This window comes from Heteronotia binoei, chromosome 2, assembly GCF_032191835.1.
Source record: "Heteronotia binoei isolate CCM8104 ecotype False Entrance Well chromosome 2, APGP_CSIRO_Hbin_v1, whole genome shotgun sequence".
Classification (NCBI taxonomy): domain Eukaryota; kingdom Metazoa; phylum Chordata; class Lepidosauria; order Squamata; family Gekkonidae; genus Heteronotia; species Heteronotia binoei.
The window spans coordinates 127,718,689-127,745,193 of record NC_083224.1 but is presented as its reverse complement, the minus strand read 5'-3'; the positions used below and the strand labels follow the sequence as shown (position 1 = coordinate 127,745,193).

Below are 26,505 nucleotides of genomic sequence, written 5' to 3'. Positions count from 1 at the left end.
CCAGGAAGATTATCACCCTCCCTGCATCACTGTGGGTGAATCAGTTCTGAAGACAGTCCAGCAGTTCAGCTACCTGGGGTGCATCATCTCCTCAGATGCCAAGATCAACAAGGAGATTGACAACAGGCTGGCAAAGGCAAACCGTGCATTTGGCCGACTGCACAAAAGAGTGTGGAGCAACAAGCATCTGAAAAAAGGCACAAAGATCAATGTTTACAAAGCGGTTGTGATGACAACCCTCATCTACGGCTCCGAATCGTGGGTTTTATACCGTCATCACCTGCGACTCCTTGAGCGCTTTCATCAGCGCTGCCTTCGCACCATCCTCAACATCCACTGGAGTGACTTTGTGACCAACACTGAAGTCCTCAAGTGGGCGGAGGTTACAAGCATCGAGGCACTGCTGTTGAAGACGCAGCTGCGCTGGGCAGGGCATATTTCTAGGATGGAAAACCACTGCCTTCCCAAGATTGCCCTGTATGGCGAACTCTCCACCGGCCATCGAAATAGAGGGGCACCAAAGAAGAGGTACAAGGACTCCTTGAAGAAATCCCTTAGCACCTGTCACATCAACCATCACCAGTGGTCTGACCTAGCCTCAGATCGCAAAGCATGGAGGCACACCATCCACCAGGCTGTCTCTTCCTTTGAGAACGCACGCATAGCTGGTCTTGAGGACAAAAGGAGATTGAGGAAGAATCGCACTGCTACAGCACCAACCCTAAATCAGACTTTTCCCTGCAGCCGCTGTGGCCGGACCTGCCTGTCCCACATTGGTCTTGTCAGCCACCAGCGAGCCTGCAGCAGATGTGGACTATTGCACCCTTCTTAAATCTTCGTTCGCGAAGCCAAGCCGAGAGAGAGAGAGATTGCTTGAACTCTCTGTCTGGTATTGGTACTCTGTTTTGTTGGAACTCTCTGAATTCTTGGTGCTGGGGGGCATAGTGAGAAGGCTTCTAGTGTCTTGGCCCCACTGGTGGACCTCCTGATGGCACTTGGGTTTTTTGGCCATTTTGTGACACAGAGTGTTGGACTTGATGGGCCATTGACCTGATCCAACATAGCTTCTCTTATGTTCTTATGATCTGTGGAATATGGTGATGACCTGGGCTATGACATGGTTGATCTGGAGTGCCCTCCTGCAGAGCTGGGGACACACCTTAGTACAGTGAGAAGCTTGGAGCAATGACACAGTTGCATAGATGGTTAAAGCTCATGTGGAAGAAAACTCAATGAGACCAAGCACGATTGAGAGCACATTATCATGCCTGCTCTAAGGCAATGATGGCAGCAAAGCAAGTTTACTTCTCCATGCATGCAATGCTATCCAGAAAAACTTTTCAAATTTATGAAGGAGCTCTTATTGGGTTGGAGCTCTTATCCCAAGCTCCTGGAAATGTAGAACCATAAGACCTACAGGTCCACTGTGATATTTTTGCTATGCATTTTGAAGATAAAATCACTCACACGACTTAGATTTCACATTTGTTGCTGTCCTTGGTATGTCCTTAGACTGCAGTCCAGCTGCAGTTGTATGGATGATTTCAGTTGGTGAGGCCTGATGAAGTGGACAGGCTGCTCAGTAGTGGGTGGCCCACCATGTGTAGACTTGACCCTTGCCCTTCATGGCTGTTGGGTTTGAGCTGGGCTGGTTGACTGTGTCTCAGAGGTGACAAAGCATGTGGGAGGGTGTAGTTCTGACCAACTTGAAAGAGGTGGCCATGCAACCTTCCTGAAGGAGGCATCAGAGGCCTCACTGATCTGAAAACCAGCTAGTGGCCAACATTCCATTTTGGAGCAAGGTGCTGGAGCAGTTGGTGGCCACACAGCATCAGGTGGTCTTGGATATGGATTATCTAGACCCATTTCAGTCTGGGTTCAGGGCTGGGTTTAATATGGAAATGGCTTTGGTTGCCCTGACAGATGGTTTTCACCAGAAGAGTGAGAGGGGGAATGTGTCCCTGTTGATTTGCCTGGACCTGTCTGTGGTGTTCATTGTTGTTGACCTTCTGGAGAGGATGGATGAGTTGAGAGTGTGGATACTGTGCTTTGGTGCTTCCCTTTTTTTTCTTCTAAAATTCTATTATTAAAAGTGGTGCTTCCACTTTTAACTTGATTGGCCAATTGCAGAAGATAGTGCTGAGGAACTGCTGCTTGGCATTATGGGATCTGTGCTGTGTGGTCCCACAGGATGTCCCCCATGATTTTTAGCATCTACATGAAACTGCTGGAAGAGATCATCCAGGGATTTTGAGTGAGGTGCCACCAGTATGCAGATGACATCCACTCTATTTCACCTTAACAGCTAAACCAGGTAAGTCTATGGAAGTCCTGAACAGGTGCACAGAGAAGGCAATGGGATGGATGAGAACCAATAAACTGAAGCTGAAACTAGACAAGATTGAGGTGCTGGTGCTAAATGAGGAGCTGCTCAAGGACTGAGGAGTCAGCCCATCCTGGATAGGGTTGCAGTCTTCCTGAAGGAATAGGTTTGGGATACTGCTGGATACTGGTTCATAGTCCACAAGCATAGCCACCTTCAAGAAGGGGTTAGATAAAAATATGGAGCAGAGGTCCATCAGTGGCTATTAGCCACAGTGTGTGTGTGTGTGTGTATATATATATATATATATATATATATATATATATATATATATATATATATATATTTGGCCGCTGTGTGACACAGAATGTTGGACTGGATGGGCCATTGGCCTGATCTAACATGGCTTCTCTTATGTTCTTATGTTCTTATAGTTGGTAATGCCAGATTTGTAGACAACACCAAACTCTTCAGGATGGTGAAAGGCAAAGTGGATTGTAAAAAGTTCTATAAATATCTCTCCAAACATGGAGAGTGGCCAATAATATAAGAAATGAGGTATAAAGTGATGGACACTGTGACCATCATTATCATCATTATGAATTTTACTTTATTAGCAAAAAGCCATAGCAAATCATGTGGTTTCAATAAATAATAAATATATACTGTATAAACTCAAATCGTTAACAAATTCCCTGAAAAGCAGAACTTGGTAACATTTAATAACTTCATTTAAAACCCAATTTATAGCATACAGGGGGTTTGATAAATGTATTGGTCTAGTATCAGTATTATGATGACATTGTGACCCAATTTTTTCCCCTAAATTTCTGTGCACACTTGTGAGATCTGATCCTAATTTCTTAAAACTACTTTAGCCTGGAAACGGTTTTAAGCTCTCTGTGCTCTACTGTTATGATCTATGTTTTTATGCTATATTTTTGATATAATCTGTCTGATATGACTGTATGGGGATGAAAAGAGCCAGAGAGAGGGAGAATAAGAGAGTCCTACAGCACTTTTAAGAAGACCGGGGATTTTTTAAATGAAAAAGCCCAGCAGGAACTCATTTGCATATTAGGCCACACCCCCTGACACCAAGCCAGCTGGAACTGCGTTCTTATGCATTCCTGCTAAAAAAAAAACCCCTGAAGAAGACCATCATTTTATTCCAAGTATAAGCTTTTGTGGGTGTGCACACTTCTTGAGCAAGGGAGCGGCGAGGGAAACAAAGAGCCAGAGAGAGCAAGTCCTGTAGCACTTTTAAGAAACAAGCAACAGCATTGTATAAGCTTTTTTGTGCCTACACAGGTCTTCAGAGAGAGGGGGGAGGGAAAGAAAGCCAGAGAAAGCACACTGTAGAGAGAGAGAGGAGTCCCATGGCACTTGGAGAGATCCCCCTTTGCAGTTCCAACAGATGGGGGTGGAAAAGAAAGTTAAGAGCACAATTTGCATTCTTTATTAGTGGAAGGGAGCAAGAGTCCAGTAGCCACCTAATGTCTAACAAAATTTGCAGCAGGGCATGAGCTTCCATGAGTCACTGCTTCAGATACAGCTAGAATGTGAGTCCATCTGTCCTTATATCTTGGAGACTGAAGGAATTTCAGATGCCAAATTACAATAGAGGGCATTGGTAATGAGAGAAGAAAGCTAGGTTTCAGTTCAGTCCAGGAGAATGCATTGTCTTGAGTTTCGTGAACAGTTGCAATTCAGCAGTCTCTCTAATTTCTCTTTGAAATTCCTTTGTAAGAGAACTGCTCCTCTTACGTCAGCAACTGAATGTCCTGGAAGGTTAAAGTGTCTCCCCCACTCATTTTTGAATATTGTGGTTTCTAATAACAGTAGAAAGAATAAGAGTCCAGCAGCACCTTAAAGACTAACAACATTTGTGGTAGGGTATGTCCTTTTGTGAGTCACTGCTCACTTGTTCAGGCTTATTTCCATTTATTCTTTGCATCCTCCTGGACTGAATCCTATACTAAACTAAGACCTAGGTCTCATTACCAATGCTAATATTTCCACACCTGCTATCCCTCTGCATATCACACCTAATCCAATCACACCTGCTGTTGTCATCCAGCATCTGAAATCATCTGTATAAAGTTTATTTCTCTGGTACCTTGTGTTACATCTTGTGGCACACATGACCCAAAATGACAAAACAACATTTATATCAAATCCGCCCCTCATAACAAATGAGTTCAACACCTCTGTCATAGAGTTTTCAACACAAGAGACTAACAGGGATGGTTTGCCATTGCCTTCCTTTGCATAGAAATCCTAGGTGGTCTCCCATACATATATTATGAGCAGTCCTTCGAAGTTGCTGAATTGTGCCTGAAGCCTGCAATGCAATGGGACCTACCCATGTGTAAAAAGTAAAGAAATTAATCAAATTATATGTTTGCTACTTTGTGCTGATGTTTTACGTGATTATAGCCAGAGAGAAATGTTTCCATTTTGCTTCTAGTCTCTTTCACATCATTTAGATATACTCAGCTGATGCTTGATCCATTTCAAAAATTAAAAAATTAATTAATGCTGAGTTTTCTTGTCAGTATGCAACAGTAGATTTGAGGTTTACATAATTTTTCTAAACTATAAAGCACAGAGGAAGAAATTGCTTCTGGCCGTATTGAAGAAGGGGGAAAAACAATTATCTCAGTTGATTTATTTTCTGTTACATTTGTGTTGACTGAAAGTAGAATGGGGAAATTATATGACATGGTAAATGTGCAGAAAGTTGTCACTCCACTTAATGTGCCAAAAACAGGGGGAGAGGGGAGATTGCTCTATAAACTAGTCTGGACGGCACCTGATCATTACTTTTCACTTCCCCAAGTCCCCCCCCCTCCAAAATTAAAAGTGCTCTTCTCTCCTCCCAGAGCCAGATTTCCCTTTCCTTTCTCCTAAAACAATTTAAGTGAGGAATTCCTATCAAGCATTCTCTCTATCCCCACTTCTGTTGACTGGCAGAATGTGCCTTGTAGGGTTGCCAGCCATCAGATGGGGCTTGGAGATCTCACATTATTACAGTCTCCAGATGACAAAGGTCAGTTTCCCTGGAGAAAATGGCTGTTTTGGAGTGTGGACTCAATGGCATTATACCCTGGTAAGGGCCCTCCCCAAACCCTCCCCTTCCCAGGCTTCACCCCCAGCATCTCCAGATATTTCCCAGTCCAGAGCTGACAAGCCTAGTGCCTTGACTAACTTTATCTGGTCTATAACAAGGTTATTGTCTGTTTTCTGGTTGGTGGCACAGTTTAAGCCTGGGTTGTATTCTGATCTACAGCATCTATCATCTTAACAAATGTTACAGTTTTCACAATGTGACAGCACTCATGGAAGTGGGGAAGGCCAGAAAATTGTACTTCACCTAAGCTTCACTGTGCTTCACTGTACTTCAGAAAATTATACTTCACCTACGATATTTTGAGCCAGCCATGAGTTTAGCTCTCGGTTACCTCTGCTTGCAAAATAGATCTTTCCTTATTTCCTTTTATTGTGTAGCCCTTGTTCTAGAGGCATCTCTTAAAGCTGCTTGAGGGTCAAGGAACAATTGAGAATGATGTGGGATATATTGAGTAGTTGCAATAGAAAGGTGATTATTAACAACGTTGAAGTAGCTATTAGACTTATCTTGTAGGGTACCTAAAGCATTGGTTCTGACTTAAGGTTGCCAACCTCCAGGTGGTGCCTTGAGATTTCCTGAAATTACAACTGATTTCTAGACCAATCAGTTCCCCTACTCTAGAGGAAACTATGTGCTAATAGTGCGCTTGCCAGTCCCCAGATCCAGGCGGGGGATCCCCCAGTTTCTCAGGCTCCTCCCCACCACCAGTGGGGGGGAAAGCTCTGCACCAACAGCCACATGTGCCTTCAAACCTCAGCAGGTTTAGAAGAGGATTGCAACTATTTGTGTTTCTGAATGTGTGTTCACATTCAAATATCGTCAAGAGGAAAGCTGTAGTGGTGCAGGGCAAGCAGAGAAAGCCATGTTGCTCTCAGTCCCTCTGTTTGGAGGAAAACTTCACCCCCTAGGCTGTGCTTCCATTTTCCTATTAGTCTGAAGAAGTTGGTTGAAATACAGCAGATGGTTATATTCAGCAACATGAGTAAATTGCCCCAGTGAGATCACAAAAGTGTGTGCTTGCTAACTGTGTTTATTTTGGCTGCTTTGTGAGAGAGTGTGTGTTCACTTTCATTTAGTGGAAGTTTAGCTGCTGGGGGACAAGAAAATGATGACTGTATTCAGGGGAACTGCACTGCTGTATTTTTATTTATTTATTTTAGGGAATGGGAAAGTCTCCTGGGTTCACCCCTGAAGTCCCCAGATATTTTCTGAATTGGACCTGGCAACCCTAGCTAATAAGGACCATGGTATAAATGCAATGAATTACAAAAAATGCAACTGTGGAAATAATTAAATGAAATATAATAAATATATTCACTTTATGGGTTTTAGTTCAAATTTATATTATATCTATAAAGTGCAAAATTATATCAAACATTGCATTGTTTTCCGCAGATCACTTCAAGGAAAAAACAATAAACAACCACTGAATAAGTCCAATCCACTCCATTGTATGGAGTTACCCTCAGGCAAAAACTTTCTTTAATCCTAGTGTTCTCATAGAACAAAGACCACAATAAACACCCTTAGTAAATAGCAAAGCTGAATGAAGTTTCATTGAAAGCTATCTGCAATACCAGAAGTTTCAATGACGCACCTTCCGATGCTGTGGTACAGAAAAATCAATAATGCCAAAAACTAGCTGGCAACAAACAGCTGACAATTGGCTGGCAACAAAGTTCTGGATTTCAACTGGTTTTGAGATGTTTTCTTCAAAGCCAGCAAGCTAATGTGATTTTTTCCCATTAATTTGGAACTATGCCTACAATAATTTCTTAGCACCATTAATTTTAGAAAAGCAGATAACATTCCTCTGTGACATTAAGGTTCTCAATCTCATCTCCATCCCAGGCCAAAGCCTTCAACCTGTGGTTAAGTGACTGAAAACAAACTGAAACTAATTCCAGATAAGACAAAATGGTTTGATTAGCAAAGCTGATGCTCTGTAACTGATGCCACCAGTTTGGGAGGGACCAAATCTTATGTTGACTGGCTCAGTTAAGAACGTAGGGGTACATTTAGATGAACATTTGTTACTGGGTTAGTATAGCAATAAAGAGTTCCTTTCCACAACTACATTGATCTCCAGATGAAAGGGATCAGCTTCCCTGGAGAAAATGGTTAGTCTTGAAGGTGCTAGTGGACGCTAGCTATTTTCTACTTCTACAACTACATTAGACATAGAAATGTATATTCCATGGTAGCAACACTAATCCATGCTACAATAACACCAAGACTGTAATGCACGCTATATGGGGCTGCCCATAAATGGTTTGGAAATTGGTTAAAAACACAATAAAAAAGAGTAGGACTAAATGGTCAGTTCTCACAATGAAGGGATGTGAACAGTGGGGACCCTCAGGAATCTGTATTGCTTTTTAACTTGTTCATAGATTATCTGGAATTAGGGGTGGGTAGTGAGATGGTCAGGTTTGCAGATGACACCAAGTTATTTAGGGTGGTTAATACAAAAACAGATTTTGAAGAGCTCCAAAAGGATGTCTTCAAATTGGAGAGTGTGTAGGGGGTGGGGGGAGGGGAATGGGGATTATTTGGCACAAATAATCCCAACTTCATATATACACTGATGGGATCTGACCTGGCAGCAACAGAACAAGAAAGGGACCTTGAGGAAGTAAAAGAAAATGTCCTCCCAGTGTGTGACTGCTGTAGGAAAAAAAAACCCTTCTATGCTGGCCACAATTAGAACAAGAATAGAGAATAAAACTGCTGCTATTATGCTGCCCTTATACAAATCTATCTTGGAATAGTGTGTACAGGTCTGGTCACCACATTTGGAAAACAATATTGTAAAATCTGAAAAGATGCAGAAAAGAGCAATCAACATGATCAATGGATGAGAGCAGCTGTCCTATGAGGATCAGTTAAAACAGTAGCTTAGAAAAAAAGTGAGTAAAGTGAGATTTATAAAATTACGCATGGCATGGAGAAAGTGGACAGAGAAAAACTTTTTTACCTCTCCCAAAATACTAGAAGCTGAGATCATCCACTGAAGCTGACAGTGGAAGATTCAATACAGACAAAAAGAAGCATTTTTCCATGTAAGCATGTACAGTATTTTTTGCACCATAAGACTCACTTTTGCCCCCCCAAAAAGTGGAGGGAAAAGTGTGTGCGTCTTAAGGAGCGAATACTGCAAAAAATTCACACAAATGCCTCTAAATTCACACAAACGGCTCTAAAAACTAGGTGCGTCTTATGCTCAGGTGCGTCTTATGGAGCGAAAAATACGTAATTAATTTGTGAAACTTGCTGGCACAGGATATGGTCATGGCTGCCAACTTGGAAGGCTTTAAAGGGGTTTGGACAAATTCATGTGTTAGTGGGCTATGAATGGCTAATAATAATGATGGATATCTACCCTCTTCAGTACCAGAGGTAGTATGCCTCTTTAAATGAGTTGCTGGGAGGGACAGGCAGTATAATGCTGTTGCAGTCTTCCTGTTTGTGGACTTCCTAGAGGTAACTGCCCACTGTGTGAACAGAATGCTGAACTTGATGTTTCTTTGGTCTGATCCAGCATGGCTCTTCTTATGTAAAGACAACTCAGAAACTATGTTTGGCAGGGGGATTTTTTTTTGGGGGGTGCAGTGTTCCCAGTGTGATATTGTCACCCAGAAGTGACATCATTGCATTGGGGACAAGAGCCAGTTTGGTGTAGTGGTTAAATGCATGGACTATTATCTGGGAGAACTGGGTTTGATTCCCGACTCCTCCATATACACTTGCTGATGTGGCCTTGAGGCAGTCACAGGGTTTTCTCTGCTGGCCAGCTGGTCCATGGCACAGAGAAGCCCCAAAACCAGGGGATCCCCCCACTGGGTCCTTGGGTCTGGCAACCCTATGTGACACTTTTACTTCCAGAAATTTCTGGAAATATAATTCTGCTGTGCATGCTAGGAAGATCAGCTCTGACTTGATTACAGGCTTTTCCCATTGTGTCTCACACTCTGTAAAATGGCCTCCCAGAAGAGGTGAAAAGATAGAGTTTGTTGTTGATTTTTAAAAGGGTATGCAATAGGGTTGCTACATTTTTCCTGGTAACCAGTTGGGGGGGGGGGACTTGCCAGGAGTGGCAGGATGACCTAGGCCTCATTGCCAACAACATGGTGACATCCAGGGGTGGAATTCTAGCAGAAGCTCCTTTGCATATTAGGCCGCACATCCCTGATGTAGCCAATCCTCCAAGAGCTTACAAGGCTCTTTTTTGTAAGCTCTTGGAGGATTGGCTATATCAGGTGTAAGCCAAAATGCCCTCAAAACAAGGTTGGGGAATTGACAGGTGGGCACCTGGCTTAAAAAGGATCTTTGAATCTATGTATACAGGATATACGTCCAGAAATTATTGCTTAAAATTACCAGGGACACTAAGTAAAAACAATTAAAATTTATTATAGAAAAATATAGACACACATACAAGATGAATAACTCATAAAACATACATACAGTCCTAAGAAAAGTAGAGAGAGATGCAGATACAACACAAGGATGGACAAACAGGGTAATAATTACTGATTCTAGTCTTCAAGGAAGGTTCCAATGGCGACGAACAAGGACTAGGGGGAGGGGACCCTCAACTGATCAGGAATTGGGGATGTATCTAGACAGCGGAACTGTGGTACTGCTAGATGCACGCCTGTGGGGAGCTGGGTCACAGGTTATAAGGACTACCTTGAGCTCTTAGGGGATGGAAGGTACAGGGGCGAATGACAGTGGTCAGCTGGTACATGACATCAGAAAAAAGGGGAGGCCCTGCAGTGACCATAAGGGCTGGACTTATGCAGTAGCCAATAGCCAGTTTTGACGGTCCCTGATTGGATGCTCATAGCTAGCCAATGAGCAGACTTGACTTTAGTTACCTGATTGGACTTCCAGGTAACAATGGGCCAAGGGAGAGGCTCCAGGATGACCATTAAGGGAAAGAATGGGAAAAAATATTAAAGTGGGTTGGGGGAGGTACTAAAGTCTATCAAACTTATCTAAAAAGGTGACAAAAGATAGCCAAATTGCTACCTAGGTAATACCCGGTCTATACAAAGAAACATGGCTCTGGGTGAAGATGTTCTTCCTCCTTTTCAATCTTTCATTGGCACTAGTCTTTGTCTTGAGTTCCGTTGGACAAAGGCTTAGGCAGTCTGACAGGATCCACGCCTAAGAAAAGCTTGATGGCTTTATGCACAGGTGGCATCTGTTGAGTACGTGAGCCTCCCGCTTCGCTGTGATGGAGTCTGGCACTGCAAGAAGATAGCTGGTGGTGGTGTTAGCCTCCCAAGATGGATTATATGGTTGAGGCTGGAAACCGCTTGCCTGGAAAGTTCCTGGCGGCGCACCTTCTTCCGCTACAACGGCCGAGATGTGGATTGCATGGAGTGACTGGAAACCATCTGTTCTCCTGGTTAGCCCTCCTTGAGAGATATGGAGAGCTGCTGCAACGTTGTGGCTGTTAGTACTCATAAGTCCCTTCCAGTTTGATAGACAAAACCCATGTTCTCCTGGCAGATGTGTGTGAGTTGAGTCTCCAGGAACCCTGGCAACCAAATGGGTGACTATGATGTTCTGGAAATAGGGGTATTATTCTCACACAGGGGTGTGTGACCTAATATGCAAAAGAGCTCCTGCTAGAACTCCACCCCTGGTGACATCGCTTGCAGTGCTCACAGAAAGTGATGCTGTCATGTCACTGGCATCTTGGTGATGTGCTGGGCAGAGTCTCTGAGGTAGAAATGGCTTCTATCATAGAAGTTTTGCCCAAATACCAGAACATCACCTTGATGCTGGCAACGCAATGACATCATTGCAGTACACACTGGAAGTAACTTCATCAGTTCTCCACTGACAGTGGTCTAGGCCTGCCTCCCCTGCTGGTAAGCCCCCCCCCACACACACACACACCAACCAACTGATTGGTGGAGGGGAGCTAGCAGTCTTAGCATGCAATCTGGAGATCATTCAGTGGGCATTTGAGGTAGGCAATAGGTAACTGGTTGGGTGTATAATTTTGGGGTGATGTAGGTTATTTTTTACATTTTTAAATTGCTAATAACTTAGATTGTTGCAAGCCACTTTGGGAAGAAAATGTGCAATACAAATGTTAAAATAAAGATGGAATTTTACATCTGTTTACTCCCTGCCTCAGCTTAAAATGGTGCTCTTATTTACTGAGAATTCAGTGGCTGTTTCACTTACAGATACAGTAATCATCCAAGTGGAAAAGGTCTAAATTTAGCCCCCTAAATTAACTGTTATTTATTTAATATGATTGCTGTTTCCTATATTTTTCTGATAATACTTTTTTGCTAGTCATAACCTTACTAAATCAACACCATAATGAAATCTGATTGAGGCAAATAGCAACAAGAAACAAAAGAAGAGAAGCTGGTATCATATTGCAAAGATGGAAACCCAGGTGTCTTATGAGCCAAAATTCCCATAACTTGAATACATCATAGTAATAGATGATACGCTCCAGTTTATGTCTCTTTACTGCTTTCAGACTTGGAGTTAGAGGTAGTCCTATGTGTATGTTATATTGTCTTTTACATAACTACAATTTTTGTTTTTCCCAATCCAGGACTTGAACATGTTGAAAATCATGACCCTGATTACATAGCACAAAGAATGCTCCAAGAAAATAACCAGAAATTACTTCTGAATTATGTGTGCAGCTTTAACAGCTAGATGTGATGAAATAAATAAAAATATTATTAAAATCCATTTGTTTCTATTGGGCCTAATCTCTCCAGAATTCACAGCCTTTGGCTAGAATGAGAGCTGAATTAGGCTGGTTCAAACAATGTGCTGTTGTTCCTGTATGTTATAAGGAATGCGATGGGATGCTGCTTATATCCCCACCCTGCCTTGTCTCCTACAGCGGGGGGGGGGGGGTGTCCATGTGGTGCTCCAGTGTCCAAACTTGACAGAATCCAATGTGCATGCATTTCAGTTGTATGTCTGAAATCTCATCAATCCATGCCATTTAAAGGCATATCACCCAAAGAGGCTCTTGTTTCCTTCACAGCTATAGTAGGAGCTGACTCTGCTCTGGTCACAGAGAGTAAAACATATGTAGAGTCATTGTGCTATGGCAATTGTTGCTTGTACTATTCAGTGTAATTTAATCCACATGATCTGGTTGACTGGCACAGATAATATTTCTCCACATTGCCACCCATGGATCTGTGTTTTTGCTTGTTTGTTGTTATTTGCCTTGCTTTATCATTGCCCTTTTTATCATTGATTTTAGAGATAATCGCTTCATACTTCATGTTATTTGTTGGATCATTATATAAAACATAAAAAATAGAAGTGGTGATGGATTTGAATGTTTTATGTATAGTTCATTAAAAACTAATTCTAGTTTTAATTCATTAAGTTATATATTATCTTTTAACTTGTGTATTGTTTTATTGCCCAGAGCCCCAAATAGGCCAGGATGGGGTGATTAATTAATTAGCAATGTAAAAATAAATTAGTCTTTCAAAATCACACAATTTTTTTTATAAAGGCAGCTACAGAAGGCCTGTTATATCACAGAATTTATTATTTATGTTAATATTTCTTCTCCCGCCACAGGATTCCAGGCTTCTTTGAGGGTTTCCCGTGGGAACACAGGAGATGGTGGGAAGGGCTACATTGCCTTGCTCAGTCGCCACAGGCAGGCATTCCATGACAGAAGGTGGTTGGGGCTGAATCAAGGCCAGCCTGCAGCAGGAGCCAAGTATATCCACAGCAAGATGATCCATCGTTGCTGGTTGGGCCGGCTAAAGCAAGCAATGACTACTCATGCTGCTACTACCTACCTAGAGTAGGTTTGCAGTCACACACAGCTGGCCATTGAGGCTGACTATGCATGAGTGCTGATGCTCTATCTTTCTAGCTCTCCTCTTGAGCCAGTCTGGTATAGTTTTAAGGGTGGTAGACTTTATTCTGGAGAACCAGGTTTGATTCCCCACTCCTCCACATGTAGCCTACTAAGTTGATCTTGGGCCAATCACAGTTCTTTCAGAACTCTCTCAACCCCCTTATCTCACAAAGTGTCTGATGTGTCTTCAGACACCATGCCACTCTCTCAATTGAGCTAGTAGGTGGTCATGGTGGAGCAGCAGTGGAGATTGGAGACAGTTGTGCTTAGGCAGGGCTAGGAGGAAGGGAAAGAAATATGGAGAATGGTGGCAGCTTCTAGGAAAGAGAAGGCTCCTCTTGCTTATTTGGTATCTCTCCGAATCTGGTGTCCTAGCAGTTGCCTTAAGGTTGCCAACTCTGGGTTAGGGGTGGAGCTTCAGGAGGGACTGCAGCAGGGTATAATGACATAGAGTCCACCCCCAAAGCAACAATTTTCTCCAGTAGAACTGATCTCTGTTCTGTGAGGTCTCCAGGCCTCAATTGGAGGTTCGTAACCCTAAGTTTCCAACATTTTCTGGTGGTTGGGCCAGTACTGCTTGAGAGCTAGAAATCTGATTGTGTTTAAAATGGAAAACAGAAACTTCTTTGATCAATAATATAACTTCACAATTCTAGCAGAAGAATTTTTGGAGCTTCATTTGGCATTCTCACTAATTTTTACTAGTTGATAGCTGTTTAATTTTTTTAAACAATCCTCCCTGTTGATAGCTTTTATTTAATATTTAAAAAAATATTTTTTTATATGTTGGTCATTTTAGCACTGTTTTAATGTTTAAAATGTTTTCATTTTCACCTCCTTGGGGACCCTGACTTGGGAGAAAGGCAGCACAGAAATGTTTTAGATAAATACTAGGGTTGCCAAGTCCAATTAAAGAAAAATCTGGGGACTTTGGGGGCAGAGCCAGGAGACTTTGGGGGTGGAGCCAGGAGACACTGGGGGTGGAGCCAGGAACAAGGGTGTGACAAGCATAATTGAACTCCAAGGGAGTTCTGGCCATCACATTTGAAGGGACAGCTCACCTTTTTAAATGCCTTCCTTCCATAGGAAATAATTAAGGATAGGGGCACCATCTTTTGGGGCTCATAGAATTGGACCCTCTGGTCCAATCGTTTTGAAACTTGGGGGGTATTTTGGGGAGAGGCACTAGATGCTATACTAAAAATCTGGTGCCTCTACCTCAAAAAATAGCCCCCCCCCAGAGCCCCCAATACCCACGGATCAATTCCTTATTATTCCCTATGGGAATCATTCTCCATAGGGAATAATAGAGTGCCCAGTAGACATTTCCCCCCCCCCACGCTTTCTAAAGGGGGGGAGGGCCTCCATACGAGGGAATCCCCCTTCCTGCCCCCTCCCTCTCTCACACACACACACACACACAAATACTTACTTGGTCTTCTTCCGGAGAACTGTGCCTGCTGAGAAAACGAAAGCAAAGAAGGGAGGGGCCGTTCTCCAAAGCCCTTCCTGTTTCCTCCTTCCTGCCCAGCCTTAAAGGGACAGGGATTTTACAAACTGCTCAGGAGCTCTATAGGTATGTTCTCCCCCCCTCCCCCCCCCCCCCGGTTCTCAATTTTTGAAGACCGGGAGATTAAGCTGGGAACCCAGAAGTCTCCCGCTAAAGCGGGGGGATTGGGACCCCTAATAAATACAATAAAATCTGTTTCTAGAAAGTGTGCATGTATCTTTCAAAAGTTAACTATCTTTCTGAAGCACTTTAGTAATATCACTACCTTCTCTGTATGAGAGAGATTGAACAGACTGAAACAGCAGTTACAATAGAGAATGAACTACTTTTTCAAGATTAGATCATTGTAAAATATACATAGGCATGATCAATCATATCAAAGACTTGATGTACTGACATTTCATGAACAGGTTAATTTTGGTCCTGATTCTCAGGGGATATTACAAAGGTTATTTTGATTTACTTGGTGCACTACAGTCTAATGTGTACTTTCTTGCAGTAAGCACCATTCATTTTAGTGGCACTTATCTTTAAGTAAACATAGCTAGGACTGAGCAGCTAACTCCATTCCTCTCATTCCATTCTCATTCCATTCAAGGTCTCTTATTCAATTAAAGTTCTTATTTCAAGTTCCCTCACTAAAACATGGCTTCCCATTCAAATTGTTCAGGAAGTCTGCTAGGGTTGCCAATCCCCAAGTGGGGGCAGGGGATCCCCCGGTTTGGAGGCCCTTCCCCCATTTCAGGGTTGTCAGAAAGCAGGGGGAGGGGAGGGAAATATCTGCTGGGAACTCTATTATTCCCTATGGAGATTTATTCCCATAGAAAATCATGGAGAATTGATCTGCGGGTATCTGGGGCTCTGGGGGGGCTGTTTTTTGGGGTAGAGGCACTGAAGTTTCAGTATAGCATCTAGTGGCTCTCCCCAAAATACCCCCCAAGTTTCAAAAAGATTGGACCAGGGGTCCAATTCTATGAGCCCCAAAAGAAGGTGCCCCTATCCTTCATTATTTCCTATGGAAGGAAGGAATTGAAAAGGTGTGCCGTCCCTTTAAATGTGATGGCCAGAACTCCCTTTGGAGTTCAATTATGCTTGTCACAGCCTTGATCTTGGCTCCACCCCTAATGTCTCATGGCTCCACCCCCAAAGTCTCCTGGCTCCACCCCCAAAGCCCCCAGATATTTCTTGAATTGGACTTGGCAACCCTAAAGTCTGCTGAGGCCCCCAAATATTACAAGAACACTTACCACATCTTGAACAAAAGGGGCCATTTCCACTAGGGATGGGCAGAGACCTGCACCAGAGCCAAAGTTCAGACCAAACTTTGGTCAGTTCATAACCCCTGAACACTCACTGAGCTTCTGCTTAGTTAAGTTTAGTTTTTTGGCCCATCAATGTGCCAAGAGTTTCCAGCTAAACATTAGGAAGAACTTCCTAACAGAGCAGTTCCGCAGTGGAACAGGCTTCCTCAGGTGGTGGTGGGCTCTCCTTCCTTGGAGGTTTTTAAACAGAGGTTAGATGGCCATCTGACAGCAATGCTGATTCTGTGAGTTACACTGTAACAAGAACAGTAATCCAAAAGAACTGTGTACCAATACAGTACATAAAATCCAAAATATTACATTATTACAGACAAATTAATGTACACTACAATTCTGTATGTTCGAAAAGACTGTACTATACAGATATTATACAAATTGTCTTCTTCAAAGGATGTAAGGAAGGAGTGTAGTATTTCCAAGTCACACTATTAATAACAACTCCTTAAATGTTCAATATTCAATTTTAGTCCGCAAAAAAACCCCTTCACCGTATAGATCTTCCTTCTTTCTCTAATGTGAATATTAGCATATTCTAAAGCTTTCTCAAAGAACAGATCTGTTTAGATGCTGTTACAGGTGGACACTCTGTTATAATTTACTAATAGTGTAACAGAAATACCACACTCCTTCCTTACATCCTTTGAAGAAGACAATTTGTATATCTGTATGGTGCAGTATTTTTGAACATACAGAATTGTAGTGTACATTAATTTGTAATAATATAATATTTTGGATTTTATGTACAGTTGCATCAGTGCTTAATTCTTGTGGCCCCTTCTTACACACCCAGGGAAATGCTGATTGACTCTTGTGGGTTAGTCAGAATTTTTTCTCCAGGCCAGATTGGCAAGGGATCCTGGAGGTTTTTTCCATCTTCTGGGCATGGAGCAGGAGTCACTGGGGATGTATGTGTGCGGGAAGGTATTTGTTAATTTCCTACATTGTACAGGAGTTTGGATTAGATAACCCTGGAGGTCCCTTCCAACTCTATGATCCATTCTGGGCAGCATTGGGTGTTGTCCCTAGTGTGCCTGCATCATCTGGAAGTGATGTGAGTGTGTCACCCAATGTGCTTGCAGCACTTCCACGAAATGCAGATGTGTTGGAGGATGTGCCCGACAGTGCCTGAAGTAACACATGTACATTGGGGGGCCAATACACTTGCATCACTTCTGGATGATGCAGGCATGCCAGGGGTGCGCTCAACACGGCATGGGGTGGCATGTGTGTGTCACCTGGGGGACCCTGAACCAGTTCAGTTTAAGCAGGTTTTGTTTGGGTGTTCAGTTTGGGGCCACCCAGTTTCTGAACCCCCTGAACCAGGCTTTCCTGGTTTGCACTCATCCCTAATTTCCACTGTCTTCTTGTGAGGGTCCATCTAGGCTACTTTATGCTTACATGACAATAAATTTAAAAGTGTGCCATATCTGTCCTGTTCCAGAGTTTTAAAACAAGACCTGGCATTGGCCTCTAAAACAAACTGAGAACAGAACACTAAATATTCTTTGAGTCCTTTTAGATAAGTACAGGTGAGAAGGTAGTCATGGTTATAATAATAACTTTTATGTTGTAGTAATGATTTGGAATATTACAATTAGGTTGTGCTGAAGTGGGTGGCCTGGGAGATAGCAAAGCAAAGTCCTTTTTCTGGTTCTTATGAATACTTGCTAGTTTTCATTTTTATTTTTCTCCTCTTATCTGCTTGCTTTGACTCTTTTATACTTTAAAGAAAGTGTTACCACAACAGACTTTCAAATCTTTCTGTTTCTCTAGCAATGTGGAAGCCACAAGGATAAAATAAAAAAACTGAAACCATGTGGGAAAAGCTCACACTTTGGCTTCTCTTTGAGCCTGCATTTTCAACTTTCCAGAGGACTCATGCAAGGTGGTAGAAAAAGCTGCAGCATGTTCCCAGATTTTCTAGGACATCTGATAATAACCCTGTGGTGCCCAAAGCAATGGACTGTAGCAGATCCCAAACCACTAAAATGATGAAATAAGCCAGAGTCATTGATACGTTTTATAAGGAAGGCAGGTTAATATCAATCACCTCGCCCTGTTTGGGAAAGGTGAGTCATTTGGTAAATGGTGAAAATTCAGTCATAAGCAAAGTGGTCATCATCACTTCCCCACAAGGCAAGAGCATGTCTTTATAGGGAGCTTAGGGAACAGAAAATGAATGTCAGCCAATCCTGTGGTCTCTTGTACTTTTCAGAAAAACGAGTGGATCAGAAAAATATAAAATAGAGATGCAAAGCTACTTTGCTATACAGCTTTTTATGAGATGGAGAAAAGTGTGTTTCTGTTTGTTCTGCAGTCCCTGATGATTTCATACGAGTAATTTTTTTTAAACAGAAACCTCAGTTTTGGGTCATTTCTTGATTAAGATCATAACCACATGAGGTTGGGTCTAGGGCTAGGAATTATGTCTTAGCTTACTGGTTCAGACTGGAGGCAGAGAACAGATGTGGTGGAATGATATAAAAATCCATGCACAAGGCTTGTTTCTGTTTTAAAAGACTTTGTACTATTTCAAAACCCTATAACACACGATGGTAGTACCAAAAAATGAGAAAGCCTCTTACCCTCTTAACCTCTTTAAATGATTTTGAACTTTCAGCCACTCTATCCGTGTGTCAGAAGTTTATCAATGGCTGCTTTGGAAGGCTGAGGTCCCTCCCCTCCCCAAACCCCAGGCTTCAAGAATTTCTCAACCCTCATGTGGCAACCCTAACATAATCCAAAGTGTACAGTTTCAACTAGGTTACCTCCTGTGTGGATCAAACCAATAAGTAGGGTGGGCAGGTCCAACTCAGAAAATATATGGGAACTTTGGAGGTGGAGCTTGGAGACTTTCCCATTCCCTGAAACAAATAAATAAAAATTCCCCTGAATTCAGTCTCCTTTTCCTCATCCCCCAGCAGCTGCACTTCCACTAAATGAAAGTGACCACACACACACAGAGTCAAAGGAGCCAAAATAAACAGTTTGCAAGCACATACTTTTGTGATCTCACTGGGGCAATTTACTCGCAGAAGTTGCTGAATGTAACATCTGCTGTATTTCAACCAACTTCTTCAGACTAACAGGAAAAGAAAAGGAGAGCAGCCTAGGGGATGGAGTTCTTTTCCATTCCATAATCAGGTTCTAACTCCATTTTACTATATGCACAACTTCTGAAACAAATGCAAAACAATCACAGGGACGGTACTGGCTTCTCTTCCTTTCTCACATGGTTCACATAGTCATCAGGAAGAGCCAAGTGACTTTGCTTGCTCACCTCATCCATGTAGGCTGAGATTTAAAGGCACACACACAGTTCAAAACTCAAGGGTCGTTTTCGCACTCACCTTCCGCCGGCGCGACCCCCCTCTTCACCGCACAGGATCTGCGCGGATTTCGCACTAAACGCTGCGGAGCAGCCAGAAAAGCCGGAAGCTCCCGGCGCAAAAGCTGCTCAAACTGAAACCGCCAAAAAGCAGTTTGGCGTTTGCGCGGCTTTTGCGACAGGAGCTTCCGGCTTTTCTGGCTGCTCCGCAGCGTTTAGTGCGAAATCCGCACAGATCCTGCACGGTGAAGAGGGGGGTCGCGCCGGCGGAAGGTGAGTGCGAAAACGACCAAGCAGTTTGCAAGGTTCCTTTAAGTCTGCTGAGGTTTAAAGGCACATTGAGGCTATTGGGGTGGGGCTTCCCCCTGCTGGCCAGCTGGCTGGTGGCAGGGAGAAACCTGCAAAACCAGGGGTCCCCTGCTGGGATCTGGAGGCTGGCAAGCCTACCATTGAGTTTTGATACCATTTTTTGTTTATTCACATCAAATTTCCTCATTAAAATTTCAATTCCCCCCATTACTTCTATAATTTTTATATAGAAATTTGATATGATGTATACTTGGTATCAAAAATGCTGTAAAATAATGTAAAAGAAACAAATGACTCAGGAACAAGTATGAGTGACATGAAGAAGTCACAACAACAAATATTGAAAGCACAGGAGCCAAAGAAGGGCATATTTGTACTTCTCCAGCAGTGACTTAGTGCATTTTTTTCAAATAACAATTCCCTTAATACTGGTGCCTAGTGTCCCTTGTAAAGAAATGTCTCATAATTAGATAGTCTATGTCTACATCATGCATGTTTTCTCTTGTTTTTATAGATTATCATGTTGAAAGTCACCTTCAGCCCTATCTCTATGAATCAATGTGAAACAGCCTGCAATCAAACAAGCACAGAACTTCACAAAGAGTGCAATTTCTTCTTGACCGCAATCCGCTTGGCCTCACTGAATCAGATCTTGGACCCCTGGGTTTATCTGCTGTTTAGGAAGATTCTCCTGCAAAAGGCTTGCCAGGTAGCAAATGCCATCTCTTGCCACTCTAAGGATGGATGGAAAGGGCAGCCCATCATATTGTCGGACAAAATCAGCCACACAACAGCTTGAAGCAACTTGCATGTAAACAACTTTTGGTTCATCACCATATTTTGCTGTGAATTAGGGCATCAGAGATATGTCCTCTACATATACATTATAAGGAAGTGATATATTTGGTCATCTTTTAGGTGTATATATATTTTTTCCTTGTCTGAAGGAAATAGTTACATTATTAAGAAATGGGAATGCTGTAGGTAACAATGTACAAGTCATGTGTCTTTTGTAATTCATAGCCCAGAATGCAATTTTTTTGTGCATGTACCAAAGACATCCTTTGGATTTTCCTGCAACATGGGATAAAAACCCATAATGTTTAAAATGGAACTATGAATGTAGATTGAGTGTGAAATAAGTTATTTAAAAGACTGGTTTTAAAATGGTCAGACATTTCCAGCCTTCTTTTTTTTACATTGAAAAAGAAAGAAAAATTGGTTCATGTTAATCCAGGGAGAGGGAGAAGAAACTGAAGAACAGAAAATATTGTTGTATATATTGATGATTTTGCTGTTTTTGTAACAAGAGATCAGTGAAATGCATGGAGTTGCCATACCATTTATTAATCATCAATAAATACTAAGGGTATTTTCAAATGCTAACTCATAGTGTTAACTCACTTGTTGTGCAAGTGAAATATTATTATCATTACTACTGTTACTGTGAAATGCTAATTTCTTCTATCAATGATTGGTTCTTTCGGAGGTTTACTGCATTATCCCAGAACAGTATTTTCTGTTATCCCAAATACAGTGTTTTGTCACTAAAATATTCTTCCCACATAGTGCATTAATTGCTGTTGTGAATTTTGAGGGCAATGTCATGAATACTTCTTTGCAGTGCCTGTGACATTTGCTAGATGTCTCTTCCCACCCATTGCTCTCACTGGGTTGTTACTTCCATGGAATATTTTTACTAGTTAAAGACCAAGTATTCCCTTACTATTCATTACCTACAGGGACTTAAAATGCTGTTTTTGTTTTAAAAGTGATGAATACCATTTTTGAACTTTTTGCTTTAAAAATGTATTTTGCTTTATTTTATTCAGTTCATTGAAGACTGAACAGCAGGTCTAGTCTACAAAATGGGGCTTACTTCCAAGAAAGTGTTTTTGCACTGTAAGACTTCTTGAAAAGACCAACAAATAGTGATCCATGCAGTAGCAATCATAAGCTACATGCATTTAAGCCTTCATGTGGCAACAAGATATCACATGACTGACACTGGACTAGACATGATATTAAAAAGCCAGATGTTTTTGAAAAGGTCCAGTAAAAGAGTATTTCACATGTTTGAAGACTACATTCAGTTCAGTCTAAGTTGACAATGCCCACTGCCAATTTTTCATTAGACAATTAAACAAGAAGCAGGTGTGGCTCAGTGGTAGAACATCCACTTTGTATGCAAAAGGTCCCAGGTTCAATCCCCAGCATCTCCAGTTGAAATCGGGTAGTGAATGATATGAAAGACCTCCATCTGAAACTCTCGAGAGCCACTGGTAGTCTGAATAGACAGCACTGACTGATGGACCAAGGGTCTGATTCAGCATAGGACAGTTTCATGTGCAAATGAAAAGCAATCTGTAAAATAAACTTACATCAATAAAATTGCTACAAATTCTATTATTACTAATTAGATAATTCTTACCAGCTATGAAAATTATTAGTAATTAATCTCACAATATTCAGTCAGCTTCAAAGTTACTTTAAATATTTTAGCAGACTGTAAATTCCTTTTTTGAGGGGTAGCTAATGCAACATGTTCATTTTAGGTTAATCAGACTGTGGTTATGGATTCAATGATGAATCTATGGTAATTCTTTAGATTTCTATTTCTGCACAATTAAAATCCTTGCTGCTATTACTAGATGAAAAATCAGATCATTTTTACTCATAGTGACAATCCCTTTGCATGAATCCACAAGAACTCTAATTCATGTCATCTGAAAGATAATACTCCCAGTCTTAAAAATGTGGACAAGACTACCATACATTATGTATTATCACCTTTCTCTTCTCTACATGCATGGTAAATGCATGGTAAAAAACTATCTAGCAAAAACTGTAAAATAATTTTCACCGTATTGAGACTTCAATGTACTTTCCCCAAATATAGCTAACTTAATGTTTCTCAGCCTAAAAGACAGAGTTTTCAATAAATATTCATATACCTTCTCAGAAGGTCTAAGAGAGACAAATCAATGTACATGAGTTGGTAAGGTTGATGCCTGACCTACATGCATGTATTGAGATTTCTATGAAGCCTACACTGATACAAGTGCATGTGTGTGGGGCTTCCTCCATGAAATGGAACACTAAAGTAATAAGACAGCCAATTCCAAACTGTAGTGTACAAGCAAGGACTCTGTGGCTTGGATTTAAAGCCTTCATTCCAAAATTCGTCTTTTTGGCCATTGTGGTGGCTGTCCTCTGCTGCAGAGCAAATGTCATTTAGGAAACACTTCTGCTTGTGCAAGACCAGTGTTTTTCAAAATGCTTCAAAATGTGAGAGGAATGTGCTCCACACTGGAGGGCCACCTCCACTATGGCTAACGGGAAGCACATGAAGTATCAAGGCATAGAATCCAAGCCCATGTATATTTCCAATGGAAGTGTGTAGGTCAGAGTAGAGCTTGCAGCTATAATCATGCTTGCCCCCAGCACATTCATTCTTTGAACATCTGGAAAAGTCTACTGCCTGGATATCTTTATCTTGCCACCTTGATTGATTTCTTTTACAAACTATGTTTCACTCTGCATTGTGCCGCCATATATTTTTGTTGTTTATCCAATTGTTGATATGGAAAGAGTTGAAAGAGATCTCTATTTATTTAAAACAAGTTGAAATGTCATATTGTTACAGTTTTTGTAATTCTATCAGATCAAGTTATTTCTTTATGTCCTACAGTATTATTTCTTCAATAATGATGAAAATTACATTTGTGTTGTCTACTATCCTTCTTAAGGTTACCAAACTCCAGGTGAGGTCTGGAGTTCTCCCAGAACTAAATATTTTCAGACTTCAATATCACCCTAGAAAAAATGGCAGCGGTTGGACTCAATGGCATCACATCCTCAGAGGTTGGACTCAATGGCATCACATCCTTGCTGAACTCTCTCCCTAAACTATGCCCTCCCCAGGATCCAGGAATTTCCCAGCCCAGACCTGGAAACTTTAATCCTACCTAATTGTGCTGCACTTGTTATTGAAACCTACCCACCATTAACTGGTCATCTCAGTGAACCAATCCTTCATAGAATTGGTCCTGTACAGGATATTTCCTGGGCTTGGTGATGTACTTCCCGGAGAGAAAGGGCCAAACTTTCTTGTGGCTACCATGTCCTTGTGGCTACCATGGGGATTCTGCTGCCATTTCAAAGTGAATTAAAAATACCAGGAGGGCCCACAGCAGGCTGATGAAATTTTGTCTCCTGCCTGCACCTCATCAAGTGCCAAATATGGCTGCACTATACCCCCTGCAGCTGTTTTGGCATGTGAAAAGGTACAGGGGTAAACAGGAGTGCTGCACTGCAGGTCCAATCAAAATCAGGCCCTCACAGATTTTTAAAATCATTTAAAAATGGCATCAATATTGTTGTGATAGTCCAGGGCTGCCAAGCTCCTGGGTGGGGTAAGGGTCCCCAACCCACTGGCCCACAGTGGACCAGTGGGGAGATCCCCTCCTGATGTCACTGGCCAGATGACATCACTTGTAAGTGACATCATTGTTCTAGTGACATCACACACTGGCTGCTCTAGGAGCTTCCGGGAAAAGTGATGTCATCACGCCACACACACTACGCATGTGAGAAAAAAGTCCATCACTGGAGGCTGCGGGGAACTTGGCAACCCTATGATAATCATCACGAGAACACCATCATGTCTAGTTTGGTCCAAAGAGAGCCTCTGAAACCTCCTGCTATCAGTAGGCTTGCCTGTCCCCAGGTCCAGACTGGGGATCCCTTGATTTTGCAGGCTCCTCCCTGCTGGCAGTCAGCTGGTTGGCAAGGGGAATCCCCCTCCAACAGCCTCCATGTTTCTTTAGATCTCAGCAGGGTTAGGAGACACTTGCAACTCTTTGTGTTTCCAAATGTATGTGCCTTTAAATCAGCCAAGAAGAGTTGCAGGGTGAGCAGGCAGAGCCATGTGGTTGTGAATCAGTCTGTGAGAAAAGCAGAGGAACCAGCACAGTCCCTCTGTTCATTTTAGATTTGCTCCAGAAGTCATTTCTACAGTAATATGGATACTAAAGAATTAGCTAGAGCCTGATTTTGGGAGGGAGAAAAATCCACCCCCTAGGCTGTTGTCCATTTGTGTTCCTGTGTTTGAAGAAGCTGATTGAAATACAGCGGATTGTTACATTCAGCAGCTCCCAGTGAGTAAATTACCCCAGTGTGATCACAAAAAAGTGTGGGGTTGCAAACTGTGTTTATTTTGACTGCTTTTTAAATGTGTGTGGGTATCCCTTTAAAAAGCCATGCGTAGAATTGCAGTCAGACCTGGCAACCCTATTTCCAATGAAGGGAAGACATTTAAAAGGAGAGTGGTCCTTTTTTAATGTGATGGCCATAACTCATTCATGCTTGTCACAACCTTGCTCCTGGCTCCACACCTAAAGGCTCCTGGCTCCATTCCCAACATCCCCAGATATTTCCTAAGTTGGACCTGGCAACCCTAATATCTATCAGACACAAGACATATTTGTATCTATGCAGTCTACCTTATGCTGTAACATACAGACTCTTCATTCCTGTGATCAGAAGTGCTTTGAAATGAATCAGATAGCTGCACAGATGAATGAGATGTGTACATTCACAATGGAAATAGGTCAAGATGAGTAGATGTGTTGGTCTATCTGTAGCAGTAGAAAAGTCCAGCAACACCTTAAAGACTAAAAAAACCCGAGCTTTCGTGAGTCACTACCTACTTTTCAGATACATAGAAATAGTACTGAATAATCCAGCACCTTTTTGAGCTGTAAATATGGGTAGGGATCTTACTAATACTCCATGGAATTTTTCAGCCTCTCTATCCACCTGGTTCCTCTTCATGTAAGAGTGCATTGTGCTGGGAACACAGCAATGCACATTGATGGTACTTTCAATGAAAGGCCCCCTTTGGGATAATCAGCCAACCTGTTCCTCCCTAGGACTATGTACACAGACTACTTCTCAGGCCTGTAGCCAGAAATCTTATGGCAAAGGTACATGGGTACACCAGGAGGGGACAAATAGGGTTTCTGGGTCCTCATAATCTCAAACCTTGATTATGATGTTGTCATAAATGGAGGTCCAGGAGTAGGACTTGGTGATGTGACACTGAATAGTAGTATGAATAATTGTACTTCCACAAATCACTGCCTAGGGGGTGGATTTTTCTCCCTCCCATTTAAAAATGGCATCAATATTGTATGTTGACAACACAATGGGCAATTTCTAAATTACTCCTGCGTTTAACCTCTAAATTAGATCCTTAATATCTAATAGTTAGATATTGTACAGTGAGGAAAGGTCTATAGAATCAGAGGCCTCCAGCTTAAGGGACTGCATTAACATTTTGCACATGTGCAGAGGGTTTGCTGTCTAGATATTTAGAGAATAGATTATTCTTGGTGCAGATTTATTTAGTTCTCTACAACAGTTCTTATTTTTCTGCAGTAACTGGTGGTGTGGCTTAAGACTGCCTGGATGTTATGCCCCTGAGCCCTTTCTGAAATACTTCTTTTTCCGCAGAGAAAGGTTTCAGTTCTGAGGTTTAACCCTGGCCAAGCATTATGCATCTTTAGTCCTTTGTTATTGTTGTTCAGTCACATCTGACTCTTTGCAGCCCCATGGACAAAGTCAAGCCAGGCCCTCCTGTCTCCCACCATCCTCCAAAGTCTGCTCAAATTCGTATTTGTTACATCAGTAACACT

General features: G+C 42.0%; 1 protein-coding gene across 1 annotated transcript in view; it reads left to right on the top strand.

The window, feature by feature from the left end:
* PTGER3 (prostaglandin E receptor 3) overlaps positions 1-21,193 on the top strand; it is a 31,077-nt gene extending 9,884 nt beyond the window's left edge. The window contains exon 2 of the mRNA XM_060232017.1: positions 20,322-21,193. Within this exon, the coding sequence (XP_060088000.1) occupies positions 20,322-20,606 (285 nt within the window). The 3' untranslated portion in view covers positions 20,607-21,193. The remainder of the gene's footprint in view (positions 1-20,321) is intronic.
* The last annotated feature ends 5,312 nt before the right edge of the window (positions 21,194-26,505 follow it).